Source organism: Glycine max, chromosome 8, assembly GCF_000004515.6.
Source record: "Glycine max cultivar Williams 82 chromosome 8, Glycine_max_v4.0, whole genome shotgun sequence".
NCBI classification, from domain to species: domain Eukaryota; kingdom Viridiplantae; phylum Streptophyta; class Magnoliopsida; order Fabales; family Fabaceae; genus Glycine; species Glycine max.
In genome coordinates, this window is record NC_038244.2 from 16,749,524 (window position 1) to 16,775,552 (window position 26,029).

Sequence of the window (26,029 nt, forward strand, 5' to 3'; positions counted from 1 at the left end):
CTAGGACTAGCTAATAGTTTCCCTAATACAGAGGTAGAGGTGGATTACTTTAAAACTTCAAAATTATAGGAAGAAAATGTTCACATTAAAATTAATGAAAACAGAAAAAACAGTAACATACATACTTCTTCCATTACTAATTATCTCATAAGTGAACCAAATATACTGCTGTTAAAATAGGCATCTACGGTAGTAATTTATTATCATTAGCGCATAGATTCTAAATGCAATGGGCGCTCCTAGATCGTGGCACTTTCTTGGGAAGTCAGATATAAACAACAAATCGCAACATAGAGCAAACAGTTTTTTTATCACTAAACCAGTAAAAACATGTGTCCATGCATTTTTGCCTCTTCATCTTTTCTCTTTGGTCATCATTTTGACTCTTCATCTAAATGTGTGACTTCTGCAGTATGCACCCACGGTTTTCTCAAGTATTTGAAATAAAATAAACCTTTCAATTTCATATTAAGATCCATAGTTAGTTATATTATATATGGGGACTATTTTCATTTTGTTTTGTTTTGTTTTCATGGTCTAAAAGTACATGCAAAGTACAAGTACAAACAAGCAAATAAAAGACAAACAAGTGGCGGAGTATGGACAACGTACAGTTTCATCTTTCATGCCTTGGCAATATGGCACTGGCCTCAATAACTTCGGAGTCTCCAAGGGAATTTTTTAAATAGTGTTAATCTTTTACATTTTATTACCTATGTTTTGTAGATTTCTTTTTCTTTTGTTATATAGTGCAATAGTACTTTTTTTTTTTTTATCGACCACCATTAATAAAAATGATTAAATTTGTGATTTTTTTTTACTTTTTAATCACTCAATTAATCTTATATCTCTTAGTAAAGTCTGGCTAATTATTTATATAAAAATGAGCCGAGTTTTAAGTATTTTGAATTGAAAGGGTGAGAGAGGAGAATTTCACTCACCTTCAGTTAAGAATTATAATTTTCAGGAGTATATCTGAGAAACAAAAATTCTCTGTTTTTGTTCTTACTAATAGGAGAGATGTCGATAAGCCCGATGTTGAAAGCAACAAGGCCCAAAATTGTTAGTACTCACTTATTTCAAGTCAGAGCCATTCTTGTTTGTATATATTTTGGGCATCTCATCTCATCTCATTACCTAAAGCATCATTTGCAGTTTAAACAGTTTGCACTTTGCACACTGAGACAACTTTGAAGGGTTGGTCCAAGTGAGAATGAGCACACACACCAGCTGATCTCATATCAGTACGTAGTTAATTGCATCGGAATCAATTTCTCTCTTTCTGTCTTCTCTTCTCTTCTCTTCTCTTCACTTTGGTGAAAACAAAAAAATTCACTTCATCATCATCACCAACATGAATCCTCTCCTGTCTTGCAATTTCCCTCACCAATAAGAAAGTATATATAATAACCATGGTATGCTCCTTCTCTATCTATCTATGTTTGACAGCATGAGAAGATTTGTTGCATGTCTCTCTGTTTATTAATTAATGTTTAGGTAGCTAATTTATTCATATTAGGAACATGTCGTTAACAATGTTATTATTTTAATTTACTTGTGCAGATTCTAATGCCTCTAATGCTGCGTTCACTGGTGAAGCTGGCAACAGCACTAGTGTGTGAACCTACATCCACTCTCACAACAATTCTATATTACGGAAATTTGCTTCCCCGCAATCTTAACTTGGATCGATTAGTGCGACGTGAATTTCTTCACCAAGAAAACCATTTCTTCCATTTTCTCACCACTATGTTGAGGTGTGTTTGGTAGATATATATAGCAATGTAGCAGCATGTCGGGTTCAAGTGTTTAGTAAAGTACTTAAATAGTTAAATTGGTGAGGAACCAATTTAATGCGTGTACTTTTTGAGGCAGTCCATGTGGTAGCACAGTGCCTTAAATGTAGATGTTTGAGGCACATTCGTTGATGTTGAATTCCCCTTATCGCAATTATATCTTTTTTCTTTTCTATTTTAGGTTGCTTATCATTCCACATGCATTGTGGATTTCATCAAGGGGGGATATTCTTTTCTTTCAAAGAAACATAGCTTAATCATTTTTATGTTAGAATTATGTATGCTTCTATTGTTGAAACAATATTCAAGATTGTCGTTTTCAATGAATTTACAGCTAGCAGCTACCTTGGCTAATGGCTATGATCCAACTGATTTTTCGTGACAACAAATACATCTCATCGCTATTCGCTATGACGTACCTTCTAAATTCTAGAATTAAAATACCACAAAAAACATACTTTACTTGAATTTTAAATATTTAAATTGTCAGTATTTACATTCAATGATTAGTCATGGATTTTTTTTTTCTTTTGGTTGAGAGGGTACCTAACTAGAACTACCATTTACTCACGTGGATGAGAATTTAAAAAGTATTATTAATGTGAAACCTAATTCTGCATAAATTCGTTGTCAAATTTATCGTCATGACAAATATGCTAATTAGACTTTTTTCTTATATTTAAAACACACTCCATTTACCCTTTAGTATTGTTTGAAAATTTATTAAGAATTACTACATGATTCAAGACTTCTCAATTATTGAAATTCATTAACATTAAAAATTTTAAGATTGAAAATAAAATATATTAGTTATAATAATAAATTTTTTTAATGATACATTAAAAAATCAAATAAAAATTATAAAAGAAACATCTCATTTAAAAAAAACACATTAAATAATTAATAATTAATGTTGTTTAATGGGTCATTGAAAAGTCTTAGTTGTTTAGTTATATATAATGATTTAATGCATTTTTCAAATGAGAGGTTTTTCATAATCTATATTTGATTATTTAATGTGTAATTGAGAAGTCTTCATTATTATAACTAAGACATTTCCTATTTAACCTTAAATCATTTAATGCTAATGAACTATATATACTTTGAATATGAATATTTATTTTTAAAAATAAATGTCCATAAATGTAATAAATGAATGCACAAATTTAAATACTTATAAAAATATTGTAGTTCTGCAACAACCAATTCGAAATTAAGTAACCATAGTTTCAAATTAAGCTGTCCAGTAACAATTTATTCTTCAGATTATTTAATCCGGAATTATGTTTTCACAATTTTGGAAAGTGTGTCCCTTAATGATAAGTTTCTGTAGGCTCATGGAAGAGCTGTATCGGAACCCAAAAAATAGTCTTAAAAGGTGTTTTTATCCGTTCAGCTTGTTATGAGGTGCAGCAAGAGAACAAAATTGATGCAGAAAGTAATCGCCCCCCCAAACAGGCAAACACTGGATAAGCATTACTTTTAGCCCAAGAAATTTATGTGGTTATATGGGCTAAGTTGTGAGCATCACTAAGTCCAGGTGAGATGGCCATGATGGCAAGACTGTGGGCTATCATCTGTTCATATGAGCATCAAAATCTAGGGTTATTCTTTTTGCATCCTACAAATTTCTTCTACACCCAGTAAGTCAAGTGAAAAGACCAAATTATCCTTTAGTTGAAAACTAAATACACCTATCCCTCCATGGGATTTTCTTCCTACATCCAATATTTTTCCAATGCACCCAACAGTGAGAGGGAAAAATAAAAAATATCCTTACATATAGTCTCATAAGGATTGGGATTTTGTATGGAACCTTACCCATGCAGGTCTTGAACCTGTTATCTTTGCATTATTAGTACGACGCTCTACCCAATTGACCTAATAAGCCAATCATGTTAAAAAATAATTAATATAGCTATATATAATACTAAAATTTCTAATGTATATTTAATATACATATAAGTTTACATAATTAATTTTATAACAATTAATTTTAATCCAACAATTATGTTAAGCCAATTTTTTACATATATAAATTTTTATTTAAACTTATGATTTTTATTTAAAATTTATATATAAAAAAATATATTAGAAAGTCACAAGTTATATGTGTATTAATTATTACAAAATTTATTATATAAACTTATATGTGTATTAAATATACATTAGAAATTTTATTATTATATATAAGGTCATTATTTATTTTTTAATATAATTAACCTACTAGTCATGATTTTGAGGGATTTATTCTAGTAACACCATCCACTACCTTTTTTATTTGATGCACACAATCTGACTAAAAGATAAGTAGTAGTAACACTCTCTAGATATAATACAAATGCAGGTTTCTTTAAAGTAATAATAAACGAAAAGGCTCATACTCCTTACAAACGAACAAAGATCAAACTTGTACAAGCTCATATATTATTTATTTATTTGTAAAATAACAGAAAGTTACATGCAGCTGCAGTTTTCTGGCCACCCAGGAATTGTCTCCCATCCCAGCTGGCATAAGAATATTTCTTGAACTTCATTAATTGGCGTTCAAAATTTGTGTATAAAGTGACCGAGCTGAGAACAAGTTTTAATTAGTACGTAGAAGCTGTTCCATTTTGTGCATGTATTCATGTGACACAAATTCATAAGCCATCATTTACTATGTCCGCCCCTAACAGAACCTCATAATAACAACGTGATCTCAAGTCATGCCCAAAAGTTATCACTTTAATTTTGAGCTTTGTATTATTAGTTATGGGCCTCTAAGCAAAGTGATTAATTGAGCCTTAAAAAGGGAACATAATAAGCATAATTTAAGAATAAAAGAAGAAGGATCAAGTCAAGGGTCATGCCTGGGCCTGTTTTGCAGAAAGTGTGTTGTAATTAACTTAAGCATCTTTTCAGCGATGGGGTCATCACGCTAGTTGACTCGGATTTCTCTCTCAAATGAAGGAGCACGCAAACGTAACTCATTCACCGCCAATGTTACTTTGTGACATTTTTTTCTTCCTATGTCTTTCTGCATATTATATTGTTTGAAGCGCCTTCTAGCATGCACAAGCTAGATAGGTTCTGCACCGTGCCAAAAAGTTCTGGACCGTAGGATGACTGATGTTCTATGATAGTGACCGCATGGAATCATGTGCTTAGATTTTGCTGAATTTAATGTTTGCAAAATGTATATAAAGATGTTGTTGTGGATTTGGATTGTATGATTGGGTTGAATGGAGAGTGCGAACAAATAGCTGGATCTACACAAAATATAAGGGAGTGTTTGGTTTGGTTGTTTTCTGTTTTTATTTTCACTGAAAACAGAAAATGGTGATGAAAATATGTTTGGTTAGATTTTTGAAAACATTTTCAGTGAAAATGAAAACAAAAAATAACCAGAAAATGAAAACAATGAAATATCGTTTTCAGTGTTTTTAGTTGAAAACAGAAATCTCATTTCGGGTAAAATGAAATTGCAGTAACCATGAATGTAATTTTAAGCAAATCTAAAAATACAAAAAGATAAAAAGTCAATATATCATACATTTTTAGTATTTTTATTTCATGAAAACAGAAAACAAAAAGTCAAACTAAACATATTTTCAGAATTCTAATATTTTGAAAATAAAAACAGTTTTCAGAAAATGAAAATAGGAAATGAAAATAGAAAATGAAAATGCAAACCAAACATACTCTAAGTGATCCATATTGACTTTTAAAATAATTTTTTAAAAATAATTTAAATGTTAATTTATAATTAAATAATAATATAAAAGTAACAGGGTTGTGTTACTTTTGTATAATACCTTAGTAATATTTTACATTTATTTGTGTAATGTTAACAATTACATTTTCTAAGTAGTATATATCATATATGATATGATCCATAGAGTTGTGTTTAATACCTTAGTGTACATTATGCATGTGGTTTAGTTCAAAAAGGAAAAAGAACAATGCTAAATGATTATCAAGTTGGAAGCTAGCCTTTAAGTCTTAACCATGATAGCAAACGTCAAATAAGTATAAACGTAGAATAACACGAACCATGTTATCCTAATTGCACTTCTTTCATTAGCATTAGTACTAGTAAATAATTTTCAACACTTCAACAATGCCATTTTAACTATCTGATAACTGTCACCCAAAATAGAAAAGGAAAAATGCCACTTTAAAAAAGCTGTTTTCTTTTCCTTTTCTTATGCACATGCATTTCACAGAGAATACGAAATTGACAGCTAACTTCCTAACTCTATTTTTCTCACAGCCTCCATTTAACTGTCAAAACACCTTCCACTTTTAAGATCTTTTTATTACCAATCTGCCACTGTCTTGTCTTGTTGAGCTCACATTTGGGTTTCTTTTCTTGGTCGACAATCTTCGAAGTTCCGTCATTAACCACATCATCCTAAATACGCGCTCCTCTTATATATATAAGGCTTATAATAATAACTAGATCTCTCTCTCTCTCTCTCTCTATATATATATGTGTGTGTGTGTGTGTTCCATCATAGTTTCACAACATTTTTATCGGTTTATGTTTCCAACTTCAAATACCCTTTGTTGCTTGCATATTACTCACACCCTTTTTCTCTCTTAGATTTCCTAGCTCCTTGGGTAGTTTTTTGTGGTCTCTTTCTTAGTGTGGTTTTAGATTTTTTACCTCTCGTGAGAAGCTTCTCCATTTCTTTTCTTTGAGGCCTCCTCAATGCTGATTCTTGGCGTAACTTGATATTCATTCATTCTATAAAGTTATATTTAAACCAGAACACAGCATCTAAGATACCCAACAAAAGTCATTTTCCCTTTTCAACCAACTTGGTCTTTTTCAGATTCTAGGACACAAATGTTTCGGTGGCTATTGAAGCCCAGGTTCTATTCAAAATGGTACAAGGCTAACCTAGACTCTGCTACTCTTCTTAATCCTCTTTGCTTTTTATTTGAAACATGTTTTTTTTTCTTTAATTTTGTGTTGTATTTCACTTCGGAAAAAAAAAAAGCTTGTCTTACGTGAAGTTTATGAAGACTCGGCTAGAGATCATACAGAAGAAGAAGAAAGCAGAGCAGAAGTTTATGAAGAGTGACATCGCCGAGCTTCTTAGGAGTGGCCTTGACTATGATGCATATATAAGGGTAAGATAAGATTGGTAGATGTATACTCAATTACTATTCATTTCATATTTTCATTAGATGGTTCACTTTATAAGAAAGATGTAATCACTTTTTACGTAAACCTCTAAAAAAAGATTGGTAGAAGTTTTGTGTCGATCCATTTTATGCACATGACACAGTGTTGTATGTTGTTCAAGTTACAATACAACAACAGATGTTGACTCTTTGTGTTTGAAGCAGGCTAAAGGACTTCTGTTGGAGCAAAATATGTTATCCTGCTATGAACTCATTGAAAAGTTTGTTGGATGCTTATCAGATCATGTTGAAGACCTAACTAAGCAGAAGTATGCTTCTCTATATATGCACTAGAATACTGTTGTGTTTTCCTTACGTCCCATACATGCACAAAATAGCATGATTTTCTCTGTTTTCAATCACCTATTGAATCACTGTTAGTTTCTTTTATCAGCAAATGTTAATAGTTAGTTTTTTAGTTTTTGTTGGTTGGGAGATTGAACCCGTGATTTTTTCCCCTTCTCTTCTTTCTTAATCACCCAACCAACCTTATATCTATTGAATCACTGTTAGTATCACGAACCTGCATTATGTAGTTTTCCATGGCAACACAAATGCTCTAAATTTTGTCACATTTAACCAACATCTTCTCCAAAAGATTAATGATATTGCGGGGTTTATAGATTGAATATTGGGCTTTAATTTAAATTCGATCTTCAGCTACAAGGCATTAATAGGAGTTTATCTTGACAATGTTTAAATCTTATTGAACAGGGATTGCCCTGATGAGTGCAAGGAAGCTGTGTCATCATTGATGTATGCTGCTGCAAGATTTGCTGATCTGCCAGAATTGCGTGACCTCAGAACATTATTTACTGAGACATTTGGGAATTCTCTTGAACCATATATAAATAAAGAGGTAAACCATCGTCCCCATTTTTATAACACATGTTCATTCATAAATTGCAACTCTTGTTGATTACTGAAAAAAAAAATATTTTCTTCCGGACATTTCATCTTCTGTTTTTAAAGCTTACTTAAATAATTACTTTTCCTCAGTTTGTTGAGAAGCTGAGGCAAGATCCGCCTACGAGAGAAATGAAGATTGGACTATTATATGATATAGCACAAGAGTTCTCTGTAGAGTGGGACGACAATGCTCTGAGACAAAGACTTTATACAGAATCGTCATTATGTGAAGTAAGTCTTAGAATAATTGACTTGCTTGCTATGTAGTCAATAGAGCATTTGTTTAAGCAGAAACATGAGTTTGAATTGGTAGTTAGATTAACATATTATAATCCTTGAAGATAAGAAAAATATTACTTAGTTTCGTACCACTGTGGATTCGATCAAATAAAAAGATATGAATTTCTTAGTCCCTTCTCCTTTTGGCACCTAATCAACTTTATAACTCTTGTTGCAGGAGAGGCCTAATCCCAGGAGAGACTTGATCACATCCAAAGGAAAAGAAAGAGACACAGACACCCTACCTCTTGGAAGGAAAGATTTCAATGATGTCTCATTGATACACCAAAATAGTAGTGATGATGAAACAAGTACAGAACTGTCATCCCATGATGGCAGAAAGGGTAGTAGTTCAAATTCATTGGGAAGCTTTTCTGAGGATGAAGTAGAAACTAAGAGGCCAATTTCTTCCTATTTGCTCATTCCACCCCCATACCTCAAACAAAAGACCAACACAGGTGAAAGCAATTCAAAGAGAACAACACATTCTGAGGCTGCAGGCAAAGGAAAACGTTATCCTTCTCAACAACAAGAACATGATACTGGCGAAAACAGAAGGCTTAGAACATCACATGTCAGATGAAAATCTCTTCCTTCTGAACCGACAACTGAAGTGAAAACATCAAATTCAAAGGGGCATGCACGAACAATTTCCTTAGAATCAGGAATTCGCGGGGGTTCATGGCGTGTGCATCCAAATCTACCCGATTATGATGATTTGAGAGCCTGTCTTTTAGGCAAAGTGGGTTTTAATAAAGAAAAATGCACGCATTAGTATCTTTAGATATCTCCCAGGATATTCCCTGGATGAGAGCATCTTTAGATACTATCAAAGGAACTGATATCTCTTATATTAGTAGTTAAACAGGATTGCACATCCTTCTCTTACCTTTGGACGGACCAGACACCCTTTCTAGTTCTGCAGCGTAAATTGTTTTTGTTCACACCCAAAACCCCAATTTTTTATAGTTTTTTTTTTAAGTTTTTATTTACACCTCATTTTCCTAAGTACTCCCTATTCCCCCCTTTTTATATTTTGATTGCTCATTATATCTTTTTTCTTTAAAGAGATACATCCCTTAAAACTCCTTTTTCATTCCCATAAATATATTTCCAAAATAAAATGTAACTATTTGAATATGTGTTTCCAGAACTATGTATCATGATTCCAAAAGTACATTTTTAGAATAAATATATATTATTTAGGAAAAACATTTCTGGTATTAGAAAACAAATGTTTATCTTATTCTATGTTTATTTGTTTTATTTTTATTTTATCATTAATAATTTTTAAATTTTATTTAAAATCTTATTTTTAATTTATTTTTATTATTCTTTAAATTCTAATTTTGTACCACATATTTGTTAGGATGAATCAATTGCCCTAGTATGGGGTCTTCCCCTAATCTGCATCAATTGACTGGGACTTCTTATGTGAATCAGATGGCATAACCATTTGTTCTTCAAGCCATCTTTTCTTATGTCACCATTAGATAATACGTTGAACCCACCATTCAGGAATTTACTCAGTCTAATTATGAGGGCCCTCATCAAACAACTTAGCTTCTTACCAGATGTCTCACTGCCATTATAAAAGTAACAGCAAAATATACCTTAGTTAATGCTAATTGAGTATACTTCAAGTAACAATGAATATCGTCACATCACAAACACATACTGCGAGTTGGTTTCTAATCCGAATTGGGCCAAGTTTAATAACTCAAATGTTAAGAGTACACATTATAGAAAATTTTTGGCACTTCAGCATGAGTGAAAACTTCGATCGCAAGCATATTAATATGTACTACCCTAAATGTTTAGGTAGCATTATTAGGCATATTTTACCCGCAAACAAACACCCAAATGCACCTAAGGGTATAAAGAATTGGAAACCCCACCACAATTTCGCACACCCAGACAAATATACCTGGTAACATACTAATATCCGTTAAATCCCTTCATCTTCGCAGTTTTAGTACGTACTACGTACCCTTTCCAATACAACAAAGTTCATGAAAACCATTAATTTCAAGAAAGTATTAGGAATATATTTTTTAGCACATCATTTTTAACACTATTAAAATTTACTAAAAAGTATAAAATATTTATTACCCAAAGCATAAAAAATCGATAAATTTTTTTAAAAAATAAATTTCAATTAAGAAGAATGTATTTAAAAGAGTATATATATTACTAATATTTTTTTATGTATTTTCTTCTTGAGGTAATTCTAAATAGATGGTAAAAAAATTTCTTAAGTATTCAACATAATAATTACGTATTCAATCCGACTATCGTTTAAGCTGAAACAAATTTGATCATTTTTTTTCTCTTCTTGAAACATTAAGTTTAGAACCTCCCAACTATATATATATATATAGATAATTAGACAGTGAAGCTCATGTGAAGTTAAAACTAAAGGCAGCGATGGTGAAGGCATTCTCATCAAACTGCGTGGTTTTGAGACGGTTTTGCTGCCTGAAATGGACGGTGTTTGTGGTGGTGTCTCTGGCGGGCGTGTTGGTGTTATGGCCGTGGGAGCCAGAGTTGAAGATCGAGAGAATGAACGTGAAGCGCGTGAAGGTGCACCCTATACCGCCGGTGAGCGCGGACGTGTGGATATCGCTGTCGGTGAGGGTACAGAACCGCTGCATGTACTGGATGGAGCTGACGGACGTTGACGTAGGGGTGAAGTACAGGGGGAAGAAGATGGGTCACGTGGAGTCGGAGGGGTGGCACGTGAGGGGGTGGGCGTCGACGAAGGTGGACGGCGTGCTTGAGTTCAGTGGCCTTCCATCGTCGGAGGTGGCGCATTTGCTGCAGGACCTTGCCATGGGTAAGATCTACTTCCATACCGTTATCAAGGTCTACGGCCAACTTGGCTTTCTCTTGTTTCGCATCCCTCATTTTCTCCAGGTACTCTCTATTCCTTCTTCAATCTTCATCACATATGTTATCTTTCTTTCACTAATCATATATGAATCGTTTTTCATTTTAAACATATCACCCATGTATCTCTCATTTTTCAATATTACATCACCAATCCCATTATATTTGTGTTTCTTTTTCTGAAAAAATAAGGAAAATGTTGCATAAACACCTAATATTATGCTACTCTAGAAAAATAAAAAAATAAGAAATGTTATTGGTAAAATATTTAAAATAATGTAATATTTATGTATCATTGCTCAAAATAATGGCACACTACCTTAACCTTGTGCTTCATTTTGTTATAAAACACGCCATTGAGATTTGAGATTTTGTATCAAGATCGTTGTTAAATATTTTCAATCCTATTATAAAAAAATAAAATTATTAATTAATTATGTTATCTTCCCGATTTTATTATCAATTTCTCATTTTACTTAATACAAATATAACAAAATGACTTTTGAAAATAATTAGTATCTATCAATGAGGTTAGTTATGTCTAACGGGAAACACAATAGTCTTCCAAAACGTGCAAAGAAAAAAATTTCAAGCATAAATTTTATTTCTCATGTCATCATTTGACAATTGAAATTAGTACTAGAAACCACAAAATAAAATGGAATGATTTATGAGGGATTAAAAAACAAAAATAAAAAAGAAACAAGAGATAAAACACACATTTGACTCTAATATATTATTTTATTATTAATCTTATATTATATCTTAAAATATTTCCAACCAAATTTAATATAAAAATGAAAACAATTAACATACATTTAAGTAAATATCATACTTTCATTATGTCAATTAATGTAATACTTAAAATATATTGAAGTATAATATTAAAATAATATAATAAATCATGTAAATAGTGCAATGTTAAAAATAAACTACGTAAGAGGAGGGGGAAATTCTAACTTATGATAATAATAAAAGAGTTTAATGTGTATATATTTACAATGTAAAATAATTTTATACTGATATTTAATCATAAATTATCATTTAAATTACTTTAAGGTATTTATTTTAAAAATTAATAAACTTATCATACACGATGAATTGTAATTACATAACTATGTATAAAACTTTTTACATTGTCAATGCATAATTTTCTCTCATGATAAAGAAGGTAAGATGAAAATTTAATAAATATTTTAATTATAAAAATGACATAAAATGTTAATAAAAAAACTAAAAACTAACATTTAAAAAAAAATACTTTGAAGTAGCTTTTAAGAAAAAAATGTTACCAGCTATTAAAAGTTTGTTTAACAAACACTACTAATCAAGATCAAATAAGATTTTCAATTAGTAAAAATATAAAACAAACTAAAAGCAAGCTAAAAGTACTTGCCAAACACAAGCCAAATTTCTATTAAGGAAAACATGCACATTTAATATTTGACAATACTTCAAACAAATTTGTTTTTAAAGGATGATATATGTGAATAATTAAAAAAAGAAATAATTAATATCTTATTTTGGGAAATTCTAGAATAAACATACTAAAGACAAACCAATCAAAACTTAAATTATTCTTATTATTAGTATTTGTATAGTAGAATATGTCAGATTTAAACTTTAATTTATCAAATAAATAAAATATGTTTTCAATCAAAATTATAAATTTTTTAAAATCTAGTTACTAAAATCACCAAAAAAAAAGTAAAATGATCAAAATTATGGATTGAAAATTAAAAGAGGATCAAAATTGAGATTTGACCTTATTATTATTTTTGACTTGTCTATTGAATGTGTGTTATGAAAAACAAAAAATGTCCCACTTTTTAACTTTTTTAAGCAATAAGTAACTTGTGATAAATTTTGAAAATAACATATAATAGAATATGTGTTGATGCCAAAAAAAAATGTCCCACTTTTACTTTTTTTTAAGCAATAAAGAATTTAAGATAATTTTTAAGCAATAAAAGTCTCAATTTATTATTAAATCTATTAACAAGATATAGCTCATTTTCCATGAAAGTTGATATTTTTTTAGCTATTAATAATATAAACTCATATTCATTGGTGGAATAATTATTCTTTAGATTATGGAGAAATTCTGGAAGAAATCGGAGAATCAGGAATAAACATTCAATTGACAACGCAATAAATAGACATGACTTTGAATAATAATAAAAAATAGTGCTAACGTTTTATAACAAATATTTTATTATTAGTTGAATTTTATTGACAATTATAAAATCAAGAAAAAACATATTTATATATTAAATAAGAGTAAAGTAAAAAAAATTATATAAATTTTAATAAATAATAAAAACTGTGTTAGAAAAGATATCATTAACATTTCCCTAAGAAAATAGATATGGCTGTAATAATAATTGATTCATAGGTGCTCCTTCACATATGGAGCTAGTAAGCATCCATCGTGCAGTGATATGGGTTTAAATTTTAAAAGCACCCAACAACAGTACTGTCCTTACATGCATGGTCATGAACTCATGTGGGACGATGGCATGGTCGTGTGCAGATGATTGGATAAAGCAAAACAGAAGAGAACTTAATTAGACGGTTGTTATCTGCTTCTCGCTTTGCTAGCTCACGAAGAGACAATCGAACAGAAAAAAAGATGCATGAGAGATTCAATCATGCTTTGCTTAGTAAAGGGGAAATTAATATATATATAGGCATGAAATAGGAAGATGAGGGAAATGTGGAAAAGTGGGATAAGTTACTTAGTTTGGTAGATAAGAAATGCGTAAAATGTTTAAAAGAAAGGATAGCCATGCCTGCAACATATATTATTTCTGCCCCGAGACAAGGAGAAAGACGACAAATATATACACATGCTAACACTGCCATAATCTGATTATCTTCACACATACTGCTTATTGAAGTTTACACATTACTTTTATTTATCAGCCAAATAAACATATTTATTAAGAAATTGGTACAAGATGTACGTAGCTGTGTGTGTGTTAGTTTATCTATGAATTTAATTTTATTCTAAATTTAATTAAATATCTATAAAGTTCTTATTTTTAATCACTATTAATTGTTCATAAAATATATTTCATAACTAAAATAAAAATAAAAAAATTAAATAAAATTTAGAATAATTATTGATACAATACTCAATTAATGTTATTATTTTAATATTTATAATTAAATTTTTTTATTTTCATCTTTTACTTATGAAATATATGCTATTAACTTATAATTATCAAAGTTCCATAATAAATACAATTAATGTGAGAAATTTAATTTTGTGGTAAATATTGATTAGTTCCGATAAATAACTATAATAAAGTTCAAGTATCCATCAACAATTATGTAAAATTCAAGTAGTATTCTTTACATATATACTAATTTGTAAACTTGTGCAAGGAACGGGAAGATTATTGTATGAAATAATTAATTACTTTTACATTTTAATTTATTAATAATTAATAACCATTGAAGTATATAAGAAATTAACTATATAGTCATTATGTATAAACATATAATTAAGCAATTGAAGTGACCGTATAAAATAAAAATAATTATTGGAATAATTCAACTATATGAAATTCATTAAAAAATACAAAAAAAGAAGAAATTTAGCATATAAGAAGTAGGGTGTTAACAAAAATGACTCCTTTTATGTTCTGTTAAACAAAAATTGTAAGTTAAGGAAATAATGTAAAAGATTATTGATTTTTTGTTGCTCAAAATAAGAAAGGCTAAAAATATTTACATTAATATAGTAGTAAAAAGAAAACATATATGAAAATTTGAACACTAATGATCAAAATATAAAATAACATAACAGTAAAATGATAAATGAAAAGAAAATTGCATAAAGGTGACACCTACAAAGAGAACAAAATAAATAATAAAAGATACATATGATAAGACGAAATCAGTTGTTATACATGAGATATGTTAAAATAGTTTGTTAGTTTCCAATTCCCGATTCTCATCCTCGCCACTACACATGCAAAAAATGTCATTAACAATTACATATCAAGCAAAATGCTCCTTTCTCAAACCCCAAGAGCAAAATTAGGGAAACTATAAAATGCTAAACCAAAAAAAAATTAAAAAAATAATGAGCAAATGAAACGATAAATAACATAGAAAGAGATCTGGTAGTTGAAGCTAAACCATAGTGGAAAAATATATAAAAGAGAATAAAACCATGATGATGATGATTCAAGCGTTTAGTCATTTCTATGACATTAAATTAGAAAACTATTTGGATCTAAAAAGGGTATATTAGGCTTTAGAAACATACGTTCGAATGGTATGCCAAAAAGAAGGATAATGATATATGAATATATATATTGCAAATAATTATCTGATACATTATTTATTTATTTATTTATTCCTATTAAATCATATCATTTACTATATCTAAATTTTTGCATGTTTTCTCTCCAAGTTGTCAAATAGCATAAGCTGTCCATATAATTTTATTCTAAAAAAAAGGGTACTGCCGGGAGTTGGTTTCATCAGAAGTGGAGAAAGTTTAATAATTCTAATGATAATAAGTGCACACGTTATAAAGAAAATTGGCACTTGAGTAAGTGACCAAAACTTGGGAGACATAATATGTAAAAAAAAATGTCTCTAGCTAGGCACGAACCCGCAAACAAACACCCAGACACATAAAGTATAAAGAATAGGAAAGCCCACCACAATTTCGCGCAGCAAAACAAATTAAGATACTAACATGCATTCAAACAAATGGTGCAAAACCCATCATCCACGCACTAGCTAGTAGTCCAACAGAACAACATTCATGAGGGTACTCATTAAAACATTACAAATATAGACATAGAGAGAGAGATCGTGTGAAGGGGTGGCGATGGAGAAGGCATTGTGGAGGTCGAAGTACGTGGTTTCCGGAGGGGGGTTGAAGTGGATGGTGTTTGTGGTGGTGTGTGTGGCGTGCGTGGTGGGAATATGGCCGTGGTATCCAGAGCTGAAGATCGAGAGAATGGAAGTGAAGCGGGTGAAGGTGCGGCCGGTGCCGCCGGTGGGGGCGGACGTGTCGATATCGATGTCGGTTAGGGTAAGGAACCGTGACATATACTGGATGGAGATGAGGGAGGTGGACGTGGGAATGAAGTACAGAAGGAAGAAGATGGGCCACGTAGAGTTGAAGGGCTGGCAGGTTAAAGGCTGGAGCTCAACTCACGTGGAGGCGGAAGTTGTGTTCGCAGAGCTTCCCTCGTCTCAAGTTCCCTATTTGCTCGAGGACGTCGCCAAGGGTAAGGTCTACTTTCGCACTGTTGTTGAACTCTCCGGCCAGTTCGGCATTCTCTCATTTCGCACCCCTCTTCCTCTTGAGTTCAAGGTATATATACTCATCATATATTCTTCCTTCTTTTTCTTTATCAACTCTATTTTTTTACCACCCTACCCAGTCACTACTCACTCTTCCTCCCATTAACTTTATTTTTTCAGAAAATATAACTTTACACCTTACCTTCTTAATCTTATATATGTATGGATGGGCACTAAGTAAATATGAATATATAGCCTTATATTCGTGATTACCCACTCAAATTCACTTTGATTTTGACTAAAAATAACTACTTTGATCCCTCAGGAAAACAGATAATTAATATTCGATCTTTTAAATTCAAACCCATCCCATTTTTGGTGGGAATGAAAAGATCAGTCAAACTTATTCTCTCGATCAGCTTTGTTATCATGCCTAGCTAATCGGCATGTAGGATATGGATCCGTTTTAAGCTAACATTTAGATCTAAAATTATAAATGTCAATTGGTTGGCGTTAGTTGTAGTTTCTTTTTTTTTTTTTTTAAGATCAACTTAAATAATTGAATAAACCTAATCACATTTGGATTGATTTGGGTCTGCTCATTGAGTCTGCTAATGAAATAATGAAAAAAAAAGTTAAAATTAATACAAGAAAAATGGAAAAAAAGGAAATTATAAAAATATAAAGAAAAATAATGAATTCTCTTAAAAATCAAAACTACAGAATTATATAACAAAAAATATAGAATTCATTATTGGATTATATAACATAGAAAATTTTAAAAAAATCTAAAACAATTAATGGGAGTTCGACTTGGGTTTGGTCAAGTTGCATATATCTATATTTGAAACTTGAATCTATATAATCAAGTTTAGAATTTTAAAATTCAAATCAAATTGACAATTCAAATCAACTCAAAACTTCTCATTCAATTTATTTGAGTTGATTGGTCAATAGATCGATCAAACCCATATCTGTCCTTATAGTTGTGTTTCATTTGTTTTTAAATGAAATAGTAAGTGAGATTTTGTACAAAAATTAATACAGTCATTAAATATTTTGAATTCTATAAAAAAGTATAAAATTTTCATTGTCATTTTAAATAATAAAGAAGCGTATTAAAAAAGTAAAGATAAAATTAAAATAGAAGGAAAAAAGTTACAAACGTATGAACTACAGAGTATATAGCTAAATTAATTTATGTTAATAAATAAACTTGTTTACTAAACATCTTAAATCTTAATTTAGTTAAACAACTTTATAAATTAATCACATAAATGATAAGTTAACTTATTTTAAGTGTTAATCCTCCTATTACTTGGGATTGGGCAGAGTTGCGTTGCAAAGTTCTTGTGAAAGACAGTCTTTCTAGCTAGTGCAATTGGTAGCTTTAATTCTAGTAGTTTTTTATATCGTTACGTTTTTTTTGGTCTCAATCAATCTTAACATATAATCAAGATTTTTAATATAAAAAAAAGAGTTAATAAAATTCAACTATATAATTTATAGAGATTAGTTGCGATCATAAATTATTAGTCATCTCATACGTATAATAATTTCTCTAGGATCTTCTTTGTGATTCTTTTCCTACAAAATTTATTTATTTTCATAAAAATAATTTCTCTATGTATTGCATTCAAATTTGGGTAAACCAAACTAAATCCATGTAAAATTTCACATTTCACATTGAGGAGTTGAAAACTATGATAATCACATTACAATCTGCACGTCATGATTATTATTCCTGGTGTTTTGAATTTGCTGATGCTGTGTCCCTCAATATCCCAACAGACAATACTGGCATGTGAGATCTTGGTCAATACAAAAAACCATTCAATTATTCTTCAACACTGTCTTCACAAGGTAAGCTTACATGCACTGTCATTCAATTAGGCGCCTTAGTGGGGTCGTAATAGAGTCTCTTGATATTGCCTTTGCCTTGTCAACGATCGATTCTCTTGTACTGACTCTGTTTATCATTTCAATTTTCAATAATGGACTGAAGGACTAACCACAAACGCTCTGCAATCATGGGAGATGAAGCCTCAAGAAAAAGATGTTGGTCTCCCAAGATATATGTATACATGTATAAATTTAAATTATATAATTCAGGTTTGGATGGATCAATGGGACGCACCACGATGGCCACATATTCTAAAGATTATATATTACTATTATGTTAGGAGCGTGTTCCAGAAGCAATTGCCACTTGCAATGATTGTAGTATTATGATCATTATTTGTGTCAGTGGGTAAAAACTCAATCATGAAAATAACTATGTTTTCGATCAGAATCGTAGCTAACGGTTATTTTATTCCATTTTGTATAATTTTCCGCCATCTAGTCATGGATTTAATGAGCAACGTTCAAAAAAGAAAAATAAAGAACAGAGAAGGAAATTGAGAATACCCAAATTATAAATGTCTGAGAAAACACTTTCTTAATCTAAAACTGAACAGGTTTTTAATTTTCTTCTCTCTTTAGAAAAATGTAAATAGAGAAAAAGATTCAAAACCACGAAGTCATCTGTGATCTTTAAGCACAACTTTCGCTTTTTTACTTTCTGTATTGTTAATTAAACAACATATCTCGTAAATCCAAAATCTCAAAAAATTCTCGTCACCACAATTTGTTCTTTTTTTTTTCTTTCCTTTTTTTCACTTTTTCCCCTTCCGATCGAATTAATGGTCCACCAAACTTTTGAGAGCCTAGTGATTAGTGAGATAACTTTTTTCTTTTGTTGCGAGAATAAATTCTGTTTCACTTTTTTCTTCATCGACTTCGTTTTCTCCCTTTATTTCCTAACAAAGCTAATAATTTTCCTTTAAGCTAGTATGGGACAAGGCATGGAGTGGTGACTGTTGAGATAGATCAACCTTGTTTTCAATTAAAATTGCAACCTTCGTTTTACTTTATTTCCTATTCTTAAGACTTGTATAAAAATTTGTGAAAACATAAATCCCCTCTTTAGTTATCACTATTTCTTGTACAAATTGATAATTACTTACAATAAAAATATTTTTCAAACCAAATAAAATTAACTAATACTTTTTTATTTTTCATGATTTTATATATACATTTTTAAAACAACACACATAAAATATGCGATATTTTTATAATTATTATAAATATAAGAAATAAACAGATAAAATATTTTTTTAAAATTAAGTTTCATAATTTTAATGTCCTTCTCCCTTGTTTCTTTAATTAAAAAAATGAGCAAAATGTAAATGGAGAAATGGTAAAAAAAAACTTACAAACAACATTCCTCATATATGTTATAAAATTTCCATCATCCCATTCTTTTTCTTTTCCCCTCTTTATGTTATCTTCCCATTTAATGGCTAAGCAAACTTTCGAAAGCTGTGTGAAATAACACTTTTTTGTGCATGAATCATTTCAGTTTTACTTTTTCTTTCTTTCTTAATCAATTTCAATTTTCCCCATCATTTCCAAACAACGCTAAAATAACTTTCCAAAGAAGCAGCATAGTGCGGTGGCCATTAAAAAATAGGGTAAGAAAAGGGTAAGGAGGGAATAGAGTGAGCCAACAAGGTTGAGTAGCACACAGTAACTTTAATACATGAATTCAAAAGCATGTCAAATTGAAACGAACGCTTGTACAAATTAAAGAACCATATAAAGGGTTAAACAGATTTAAAAATTGAAAATATATCCTAAAACCTAACGCTAAGGCACCGACCAATATTTATTTATATATAATATAAGGTGGCCTTATAGTCTTACACTGAACCAAAAAATTTGTGCATAAAAAAGACATAAAAATTCCTCAAATCGTTGCTTATTTTCAGGGTTTTCTTTTGTTTTGAACTCCCTAGCTATGAACCCGAAAACACAAAAACTACTATTGCGGAACCATATTGTTTATAACATCCTGCCACATCAAATACATAGGGTAGGACTTAGGTGTTTCAATAAGCAATTTCTCTACATATTATAACTTTTTTATTTATTATTTATCTTTATCCAAAGTAACCATACCCCATGTGACAACATAAAAGTACAGCCATATAGTTGCAATTTCATTTGCTGACATCACGAGGAAGTATTAACATTGCTGGACTATAGTATTTTTCACTCTTTTTCTGGATCCTATCCTGTTGTAAGTACTTGCTGTGCTGAGGTGGTGGTGATGAGTTGATAAAAAGAGGGGTATGTTAATTGTTATGTTTTCATTATATAAATAGCCAGGGTGCATGCACTTCAAACACCTTGGTCCCCTAAACCATTTTATGCTCCCAAGGTTCTCTGTGCTAGTTCTATACACCATGAACCTTGAAAATTGTCACTGTCTGAGCACCATAAGAAGCAACAGCAATTTGAGTTGGTCAAGTTATGAGAGAATTGGCTACGATCCAATTGTGTGTGTCAACGAATTGGTGACCAGATTGAAGATGGGAAGCTGGAAAGCATTGTGGAGGAAGATCAAGAGGGAAAGGAGGAGATTCTTTAGACCTTCACCTGTGTTTCATGTCCAGTATGATCCTACCTCCTACTTACAGAACTTCGACGATGGCTATTCCACTGACCCGGATAATGTTTCTCGGTCCTTCTCGGCTCGATTTGCAGCACCCTCCAAGATCTTTGGGAAAATTGAAGTGATGGATGATGGAGAATTAGAGATAAATCATAAGAGTAACATGTTGTAATTTTGAGTTCCTTTGGACTCATTTTCAATTTTTTTCCGATGAATTATGATGCATTGTACAAATGTTGAGACATCTAGTTATTAGTTAATCTCTTTCACTATTAGATGCTATAGAACTTAAGTTCTATCTGATATTTCCATTTCTTTTTCCTGACACTGTTTTTCATCTTTTCATATGGAGTAGTAAGCTTGATGATAGAATTGTTGGAAATCTTACATTGACTAATGATATGACCATAAGTACAGGACAATTTTCACTCCATGAGTTAGTTTTTAGGATTGAATTATATTCAACCCCTAATTCTAAGAAGAAATTTTTTCCATGGTGTTTGGATGTGCTCCTTGACTCAATTGCTAAGCCTTTTTAGTCAGGGCAGTGTCAATCCATATATATAAAACAACCTTTACTATAACAATAAAGATGCAAGTTGCAACACATTGTAAGCAGAGCTGAACATATTTGTTCCTAGTTGCTCAAAATTATGACATTACTACATTGTTGATGGTTATAATTGAAAAGCACATCTAACCTCCAGCTCACTTATAACTTGATAGTGAACTTGAGAATGATTTTTTAAGCTCTCCTTGTTAGGATTTTATGTGCTTAAGGTTGAGAGCACTATTGTCTTCATTACTTCTATATGTTCTAACTTTGCAAGATAGTGACAAAATAGGATATGATTATTTCCCTTGCATAAAATTCCTCCACTATTGATCAACCAACAAAATCATTAACCAACTTGTATGGTGGTCCACAGACTCCAGGTATTCTGGGACCATAATATCTGTCTATCCAGTAAAAAGAAGTAACTGCAACAACCATGTGCTCTGTCAACATGATGTGCTAGTGCTATCCAACCTTCTTTCACTTGTCCCTCTTAGAATTTATTTCCTCTTTCTTTCCACCTATCTGGTTTTTTTTCTTTCTCTTCAGCTTCTTTTTCAACAGAATCTGAGTCTTCTATTTAATGTCATAAAGTAATCCAGGGAGAAAAGGATTAAAAAAATTGGAATGGCAAAAGCTATAGGGGCTATTTTCTTGCGTCCTAATTCGTTAACCCTTTTATCTTACCCATCACTGATGCGTTTCAGACTGGTGCAGTGGGGTACATGAATTTTAATGCTTGTCCTTGTTCTACCATACCTTCATATATCCTTTGGACCAAACTGTCTAACCATAAATGTTTTTTTAGTTCACCCATCAAGTAGGTAAATAAGGGGCTTCCAAATTTGGAGACAAAGCCTCACTATTGTTCTCCATAAATTCACTACATAATTAAGAATCAAGTGAAGCTTTCAAACTAACGAGTCTTGTGGATGAAAAAATCGGGTTGAGAGAGAAGAATCCACTAAAGGTGGTTAACCAGATTTTTCGGAGGAAATTAGTCCATACCAATAACATGGTTAAAAAAAAAGTGAAGCTTTTCAAAGATATCAAAAACCCATTTGTCTGTTATATCTGTCTGCTATATGTGTCTCTTAAGGACACACTGGCACTCATATAATAACATTAGGTGCATGAAGGAAAAATACTCAACCAAATGGCAGGTCAAATAAATGCAACAGAAAAACCTATAATTGGCTCTCTTGCCATTATAATTGGCAGCTCATATCTACCAAAGTTACCAAGTTTATTGTCTTATTGATTGATTGATATTGGGCAAGGATGAAATTTGCGACATCTACTCTAAGCCCCACGCACCCTCTATTGATGGAACCATTCACTTTGGTGACTATGGCATGCATGATTGTGATGTGTGTAAAATGAATACATTTTTGGGTTCCCTCAACTCAATTGCAGTGGAAACTTATCCTTGAATGATGAATACCATAGGAAGCTAACAAGATCTAGCAGTAAACAGATAGCCAAGTTTGAAATCTCAATCAGATTTTTACCCTAAAAGACATGGATCAAATATCAAATAACTAAATTGCTTATATTTTATATTTTATATTTAATGAAATTTGAAATGTTTAAGTACTTGATGGAATCTTTATTATGTTTACCGTACTTCCAATAGGCCTCTGATATGTCATTTTCTACTATCTCTACTGCATTTATTCCATATGACTTTTTTAAAGTTACTCCAGACGCGTTCATGCCTGTTCTTTTGTTTTGAGTATTCCATATCTTTTTATACATTGTAAATTTGTAAATATTATAAATTCAAACGAGACAGAAATCAATCTAGATAAATATGCTCAAACATTTGAAACAATTTTTATGGAGTCACTAAAAACTTGTCATTTTCCTGTTATTTTTATCATTCTATGTAATTTATTTTCAAATACATTTTTTTTAATTTGCTGATGTATATAAATATGTAATATAGTTTGGAATCTTGATAAAATATGAGGGTATGGCTAATGGAGCTGGTCCAGTAGCAGCAAGAAAATTTCTGACATCCCCAAACTCGGAAACAATTATTATTGGTTAATTATATGCACTATAGATTAGTGTATATACTGTAATATCTTTATCATTGAAATCTTCTCTTTACATGTACACAGTTGTTATTTTCTCAGTTCAACAAAGTAAAATTGTTATGTATTATTTTCCTTCCTTTTTTGTAACTGTTAAATTACATGCACTGAAACACAATGGTAAAAATATTTTGTCTATTCATACAGTATAACTTTTCAGTGTATTGTAGCATTATTTGTTATCATTAGCAAAAAATTGAGTGTAATTGTTCACCAAGCAAGTCAAAATCTTTGCCAGATGCAATGCTACCAAATAAAGTTATCATCCGAGTGAAATGTCACCTATTCTCATACGAGTGTTCAAACTTCAAACCTCATATCCTGAGGAATGATTTCCATTAAGGCTTGTATTATACTGTGTGGCTGCATCATTGAGGCATCAAATTGAAATGATTTTAGCTCTGCTCTCAGACATTCATAAAATGTATCAAATATATAATGGCATCTGCAATGCAAACAATTTGAGATAAAGATGATATGCCTAACTCAACTCTGAATTCAAATTAAATCATAGTCCTCAAAGGTATAAAAGCAAGTAAAAATTTACTACAAAATTATTTGGGAGCAGGCACTTGCCCAAAAGGGGAATTGGGGATATTGCAAGTACTCAAACTCAATTCTCAAGCAGCCAGAACTACATCAAGGAGGTACCACATACAACCACCACTAGATAAATACTGCAATCTATGAAAAGTCCTCTAATGGCCTGGTAGGTCACCAAACCCCTTTCCATAAGCTTTACTGCATCACCCCAATTGTGTCCATCTCCAGTAGCTTTAACTTTTTCTCCCTCAGCTTCTTCCAAGACACTTGCCTTTCCACCATATAGGCGAGCAAGCACAATTGTAACATCAGTTAACAAGAGTATGTAAAGAGGCCTTGAGGCCAAAACTCTCTCTGAAATCATGTAATAAAAAACTACCAGCAATGCTATTATCAGAGAACTGAGGGCGCGTGTGGGCTCAGAAGCTAAAATGCAGATATTCAGCTCTCTTGAAGAGAAAAAAGTATCCTTATTATGCCTGAGAGGTTGCTTTAGCTGTTGTGTGTCATGTGCTGGATTTTTTGTGTTTGACGGGACAGAAGGTGGTTTCATTTTGGCAACATTACCCTCAGACACTTGATTATTGGCTTCTGTAATAGTATCAGAATCCTGTATAAGAGGTTCCTCTTCAGGGTTGAAGTCGAAACTTTCCATGTTTGAGTACCTAAATCCGCCCTGATGTTTTAGCCTTGCTGAAGAAAGAGAGACACTACGTTTATTTTCAGCACCGCCTGAAAATCCCAACGAATCCAATCAACAAAGATATGTAGTAAGGGGAAAATCAATGGAAAAATATATCTAATTTTGTCAGGCAAGTCGGTGATTCTAAAATGAGCACATATGAACAATCTTACAAAAATACCAGCTATAGAGTTGCAGAGTTCATAACAGGATTCCTTGAAGATACAGTTAAAACTTAAAACCACTTACAAGGAAGGTCAGTGTTAATTTCACTTATCATTATCAAAATAGATTCTCCTTGATGTTTTACTATTCCATAACCATAGACAATTGTCGAGGTAATACATCTTGATAGCAGAGGAGTGAAGGACCTTCAATTTTGGCATTTGAAGAATGGAAATCAATTTAAATTTAGGAAAACTAAAGCATGAAACATGAGTACAACACAGTTACTTACACATTGGTCACGATATTTTCTACAGGTCATAAAATAACAAGAATTTCATTTCCGTATTTCTATCAATGTAAAAAATGTTATACTCAGAATCATATATAGTATGTTTGGAAACACGCTAGACACTGTTTTAGACGTGGATTCCCAACGCAACCATTAATTGCTTTTGCATTGTCTTTGGCATGATTTTGCACTAAATGTGAATCATAGATGAAGATCCAAACATGCAATCAATAGTTTTACTATATATGACAATATAGTATACATAGTTGAATGAAAATGTAATTTTTATTTCGCATTATATCTACATTCTAATTAAATTTAAGTCACAATTAACAATGGAATCTCCTTGAAGTATTGCTTAACCTCCAATCAAGCATCATAATGAAGCAATCTCAAAGGAATAGAAGGAAAACTATAAATCCAAATTACATTTTGTTTAAACCCCTTCCAATAAAAAAAGTAAAAGTTCAGATTTTTATGACACCCTTTAGAAAATTATGAGCGTCCAATCAACCAACAAGATTAAGAACATTGGGAAGGTAGCAATACGAACCGGTGAGATCTTCATGGTAATCGGTGAATGCAGACAACGACTGAGGGCGCTGGTGGCGAGGGGGAAGATGATGCTGCTGCTGATCATCTGAGTTGGAGTCGAAAGCTGCGACCGACATGGATTGCGCGTGACGAGGAATGTTGCGGTGGGTTGGGGATGACGCGGAAGAGGGTGGTGTCGGAGGAAGCGCATTGATTCGACCCGTTATTAAGGCCATGCGATCTGAACCTCTCTCTGCAATTCTTCTTCTTCTTTCTTCTTTTCCTCCTCCATCGTTGCTCGCCATCTTCTCTCTCTCTCTCTCTCTCCGTTCTCTCTC

At 31.6% G+C, this 26,029-nt stretch overlaps 4 protein-coding genes and 1 long non-coding RNA gene across 7 annotated transcripts; 4 read left to right on the forward strand and 1 right to left on the reverse strand.

The window, feature by feature from the left end:
- The first annotated feature begins 323 nt into the window (after positions 1 to 323).
- Positions 324 to 2,150, forward strand: LOC102661424 (uncharacterized). Of its 2 annotated transcripts, XR_005892618.1 has the most exons (3): positions 324 to 434; positions 545 to 1,415; positions 1,564 to 2,150. It is a non-coding gene; the product is annotated as an uncharacterized lncRNA (long non-coding RNA). The 2 variants fall into 2 exon arrangements; XR_415576.4 differs by lacking the exon at positions 324 to 434 and having other exon boundaries at positions 443 to 1,415.
- A 4,021-nt stretch (positions 2,151 to 6,171) lies between these two features.
- LOC100792068 (uncharacterized) lies at positions 6,172 to 9,331 on the forward strand. The gene is made up of 6 exons (XM_003533005.5): positions 6,172 to 6,671; positions 6,785 to 6,917; positions 7,137 to 7,240; positions 7,686 to 7,830; positions 7,971 to 8,111; positions 8,338 to 9,331. Exons 1-6 carry the CDS (start codon positions 6,631 to 6,633, stop codon positions 8,740 to 8,742), a joined length of 969 nt encoding a protein of 322 aa, XP_003533053.2. The 5' UTR covers positions 6,172 to 6,630; the 3' UTR covers positions 8,743 to 9,331.
- Positions 9,332 to 10,384: 1,053 nt separating this feature from the next.
- LOC100815479 (uncharacterized) lies at positions 10,385 to 18,504 on the forward strand. Of its 2 annotated transcripts, none has more exons than XM_006585530.4 (3): positions 10,385 to 11,075; positions 18,114 to 18,185; positions 18,328 to 18,504. In XM_006585530.4, exons 1-3 carry the CDS (start codon positions 10,587 to 10,589, stop codon positions 18,331 to 18,333), a joined length of 567 nt encoding a protein of 188 aa, XP_006585593.1. In that variant the 5' UTR covers positions 10,385 to 10,586; the 3' UTR covers positions 18,334 to 18,504. The 2 variants fall into 2 exon arrangements, with proteins under 2 accessions (XP_006585593.1, XP_003531681.1); XM_003531633.5 differs by lacking the exon at positions 10,385 to 11,075 and adding an exon at positions 14,323 to 16,392.
- Positions 18,505 to 20,377: 1,873 nt separating this feature from the next.
- On the forward strand, positions 20,378 to 21,116 carry LOC102661868 (uncharacterized). The gene has a single exon (XM_006585531.4). It carries the CDS (start codon positions 20,540 to 20,542, stop codon positions 20,990 to 20,992), a length of 453 nt encoding a protein of 150 aa, XP_006585594.1. The 5' UTR covers positions 20,378 to 20,539; the 3' UTR covers positions 20,993 to 21,116.
- A 2,723-nt stretch (positions 21,117 to 23,839) lies between these two features.
- LOC100816014 (uncharacterized) lies at positions 23,840 to 26,029 on the reverse strand. Its single transcript, XM_003531634.5, has 2 exons — positions 25,711 to 26,029; positions 23,840 to 24,750 (listed from the first exon to the last, which is right to left on the reverse strand). Exons 1-2 carry the CDS (start codon positions 25,994 to 25,996, stop codon positions 24,110 to 24,112), a joined length of 927 nt encoding a protein of 308 aa, XP_003531682.1. The 5' UTR covers positions 25,997 to 26,029; the 3' UTR covers positions 23,840 to 24,109.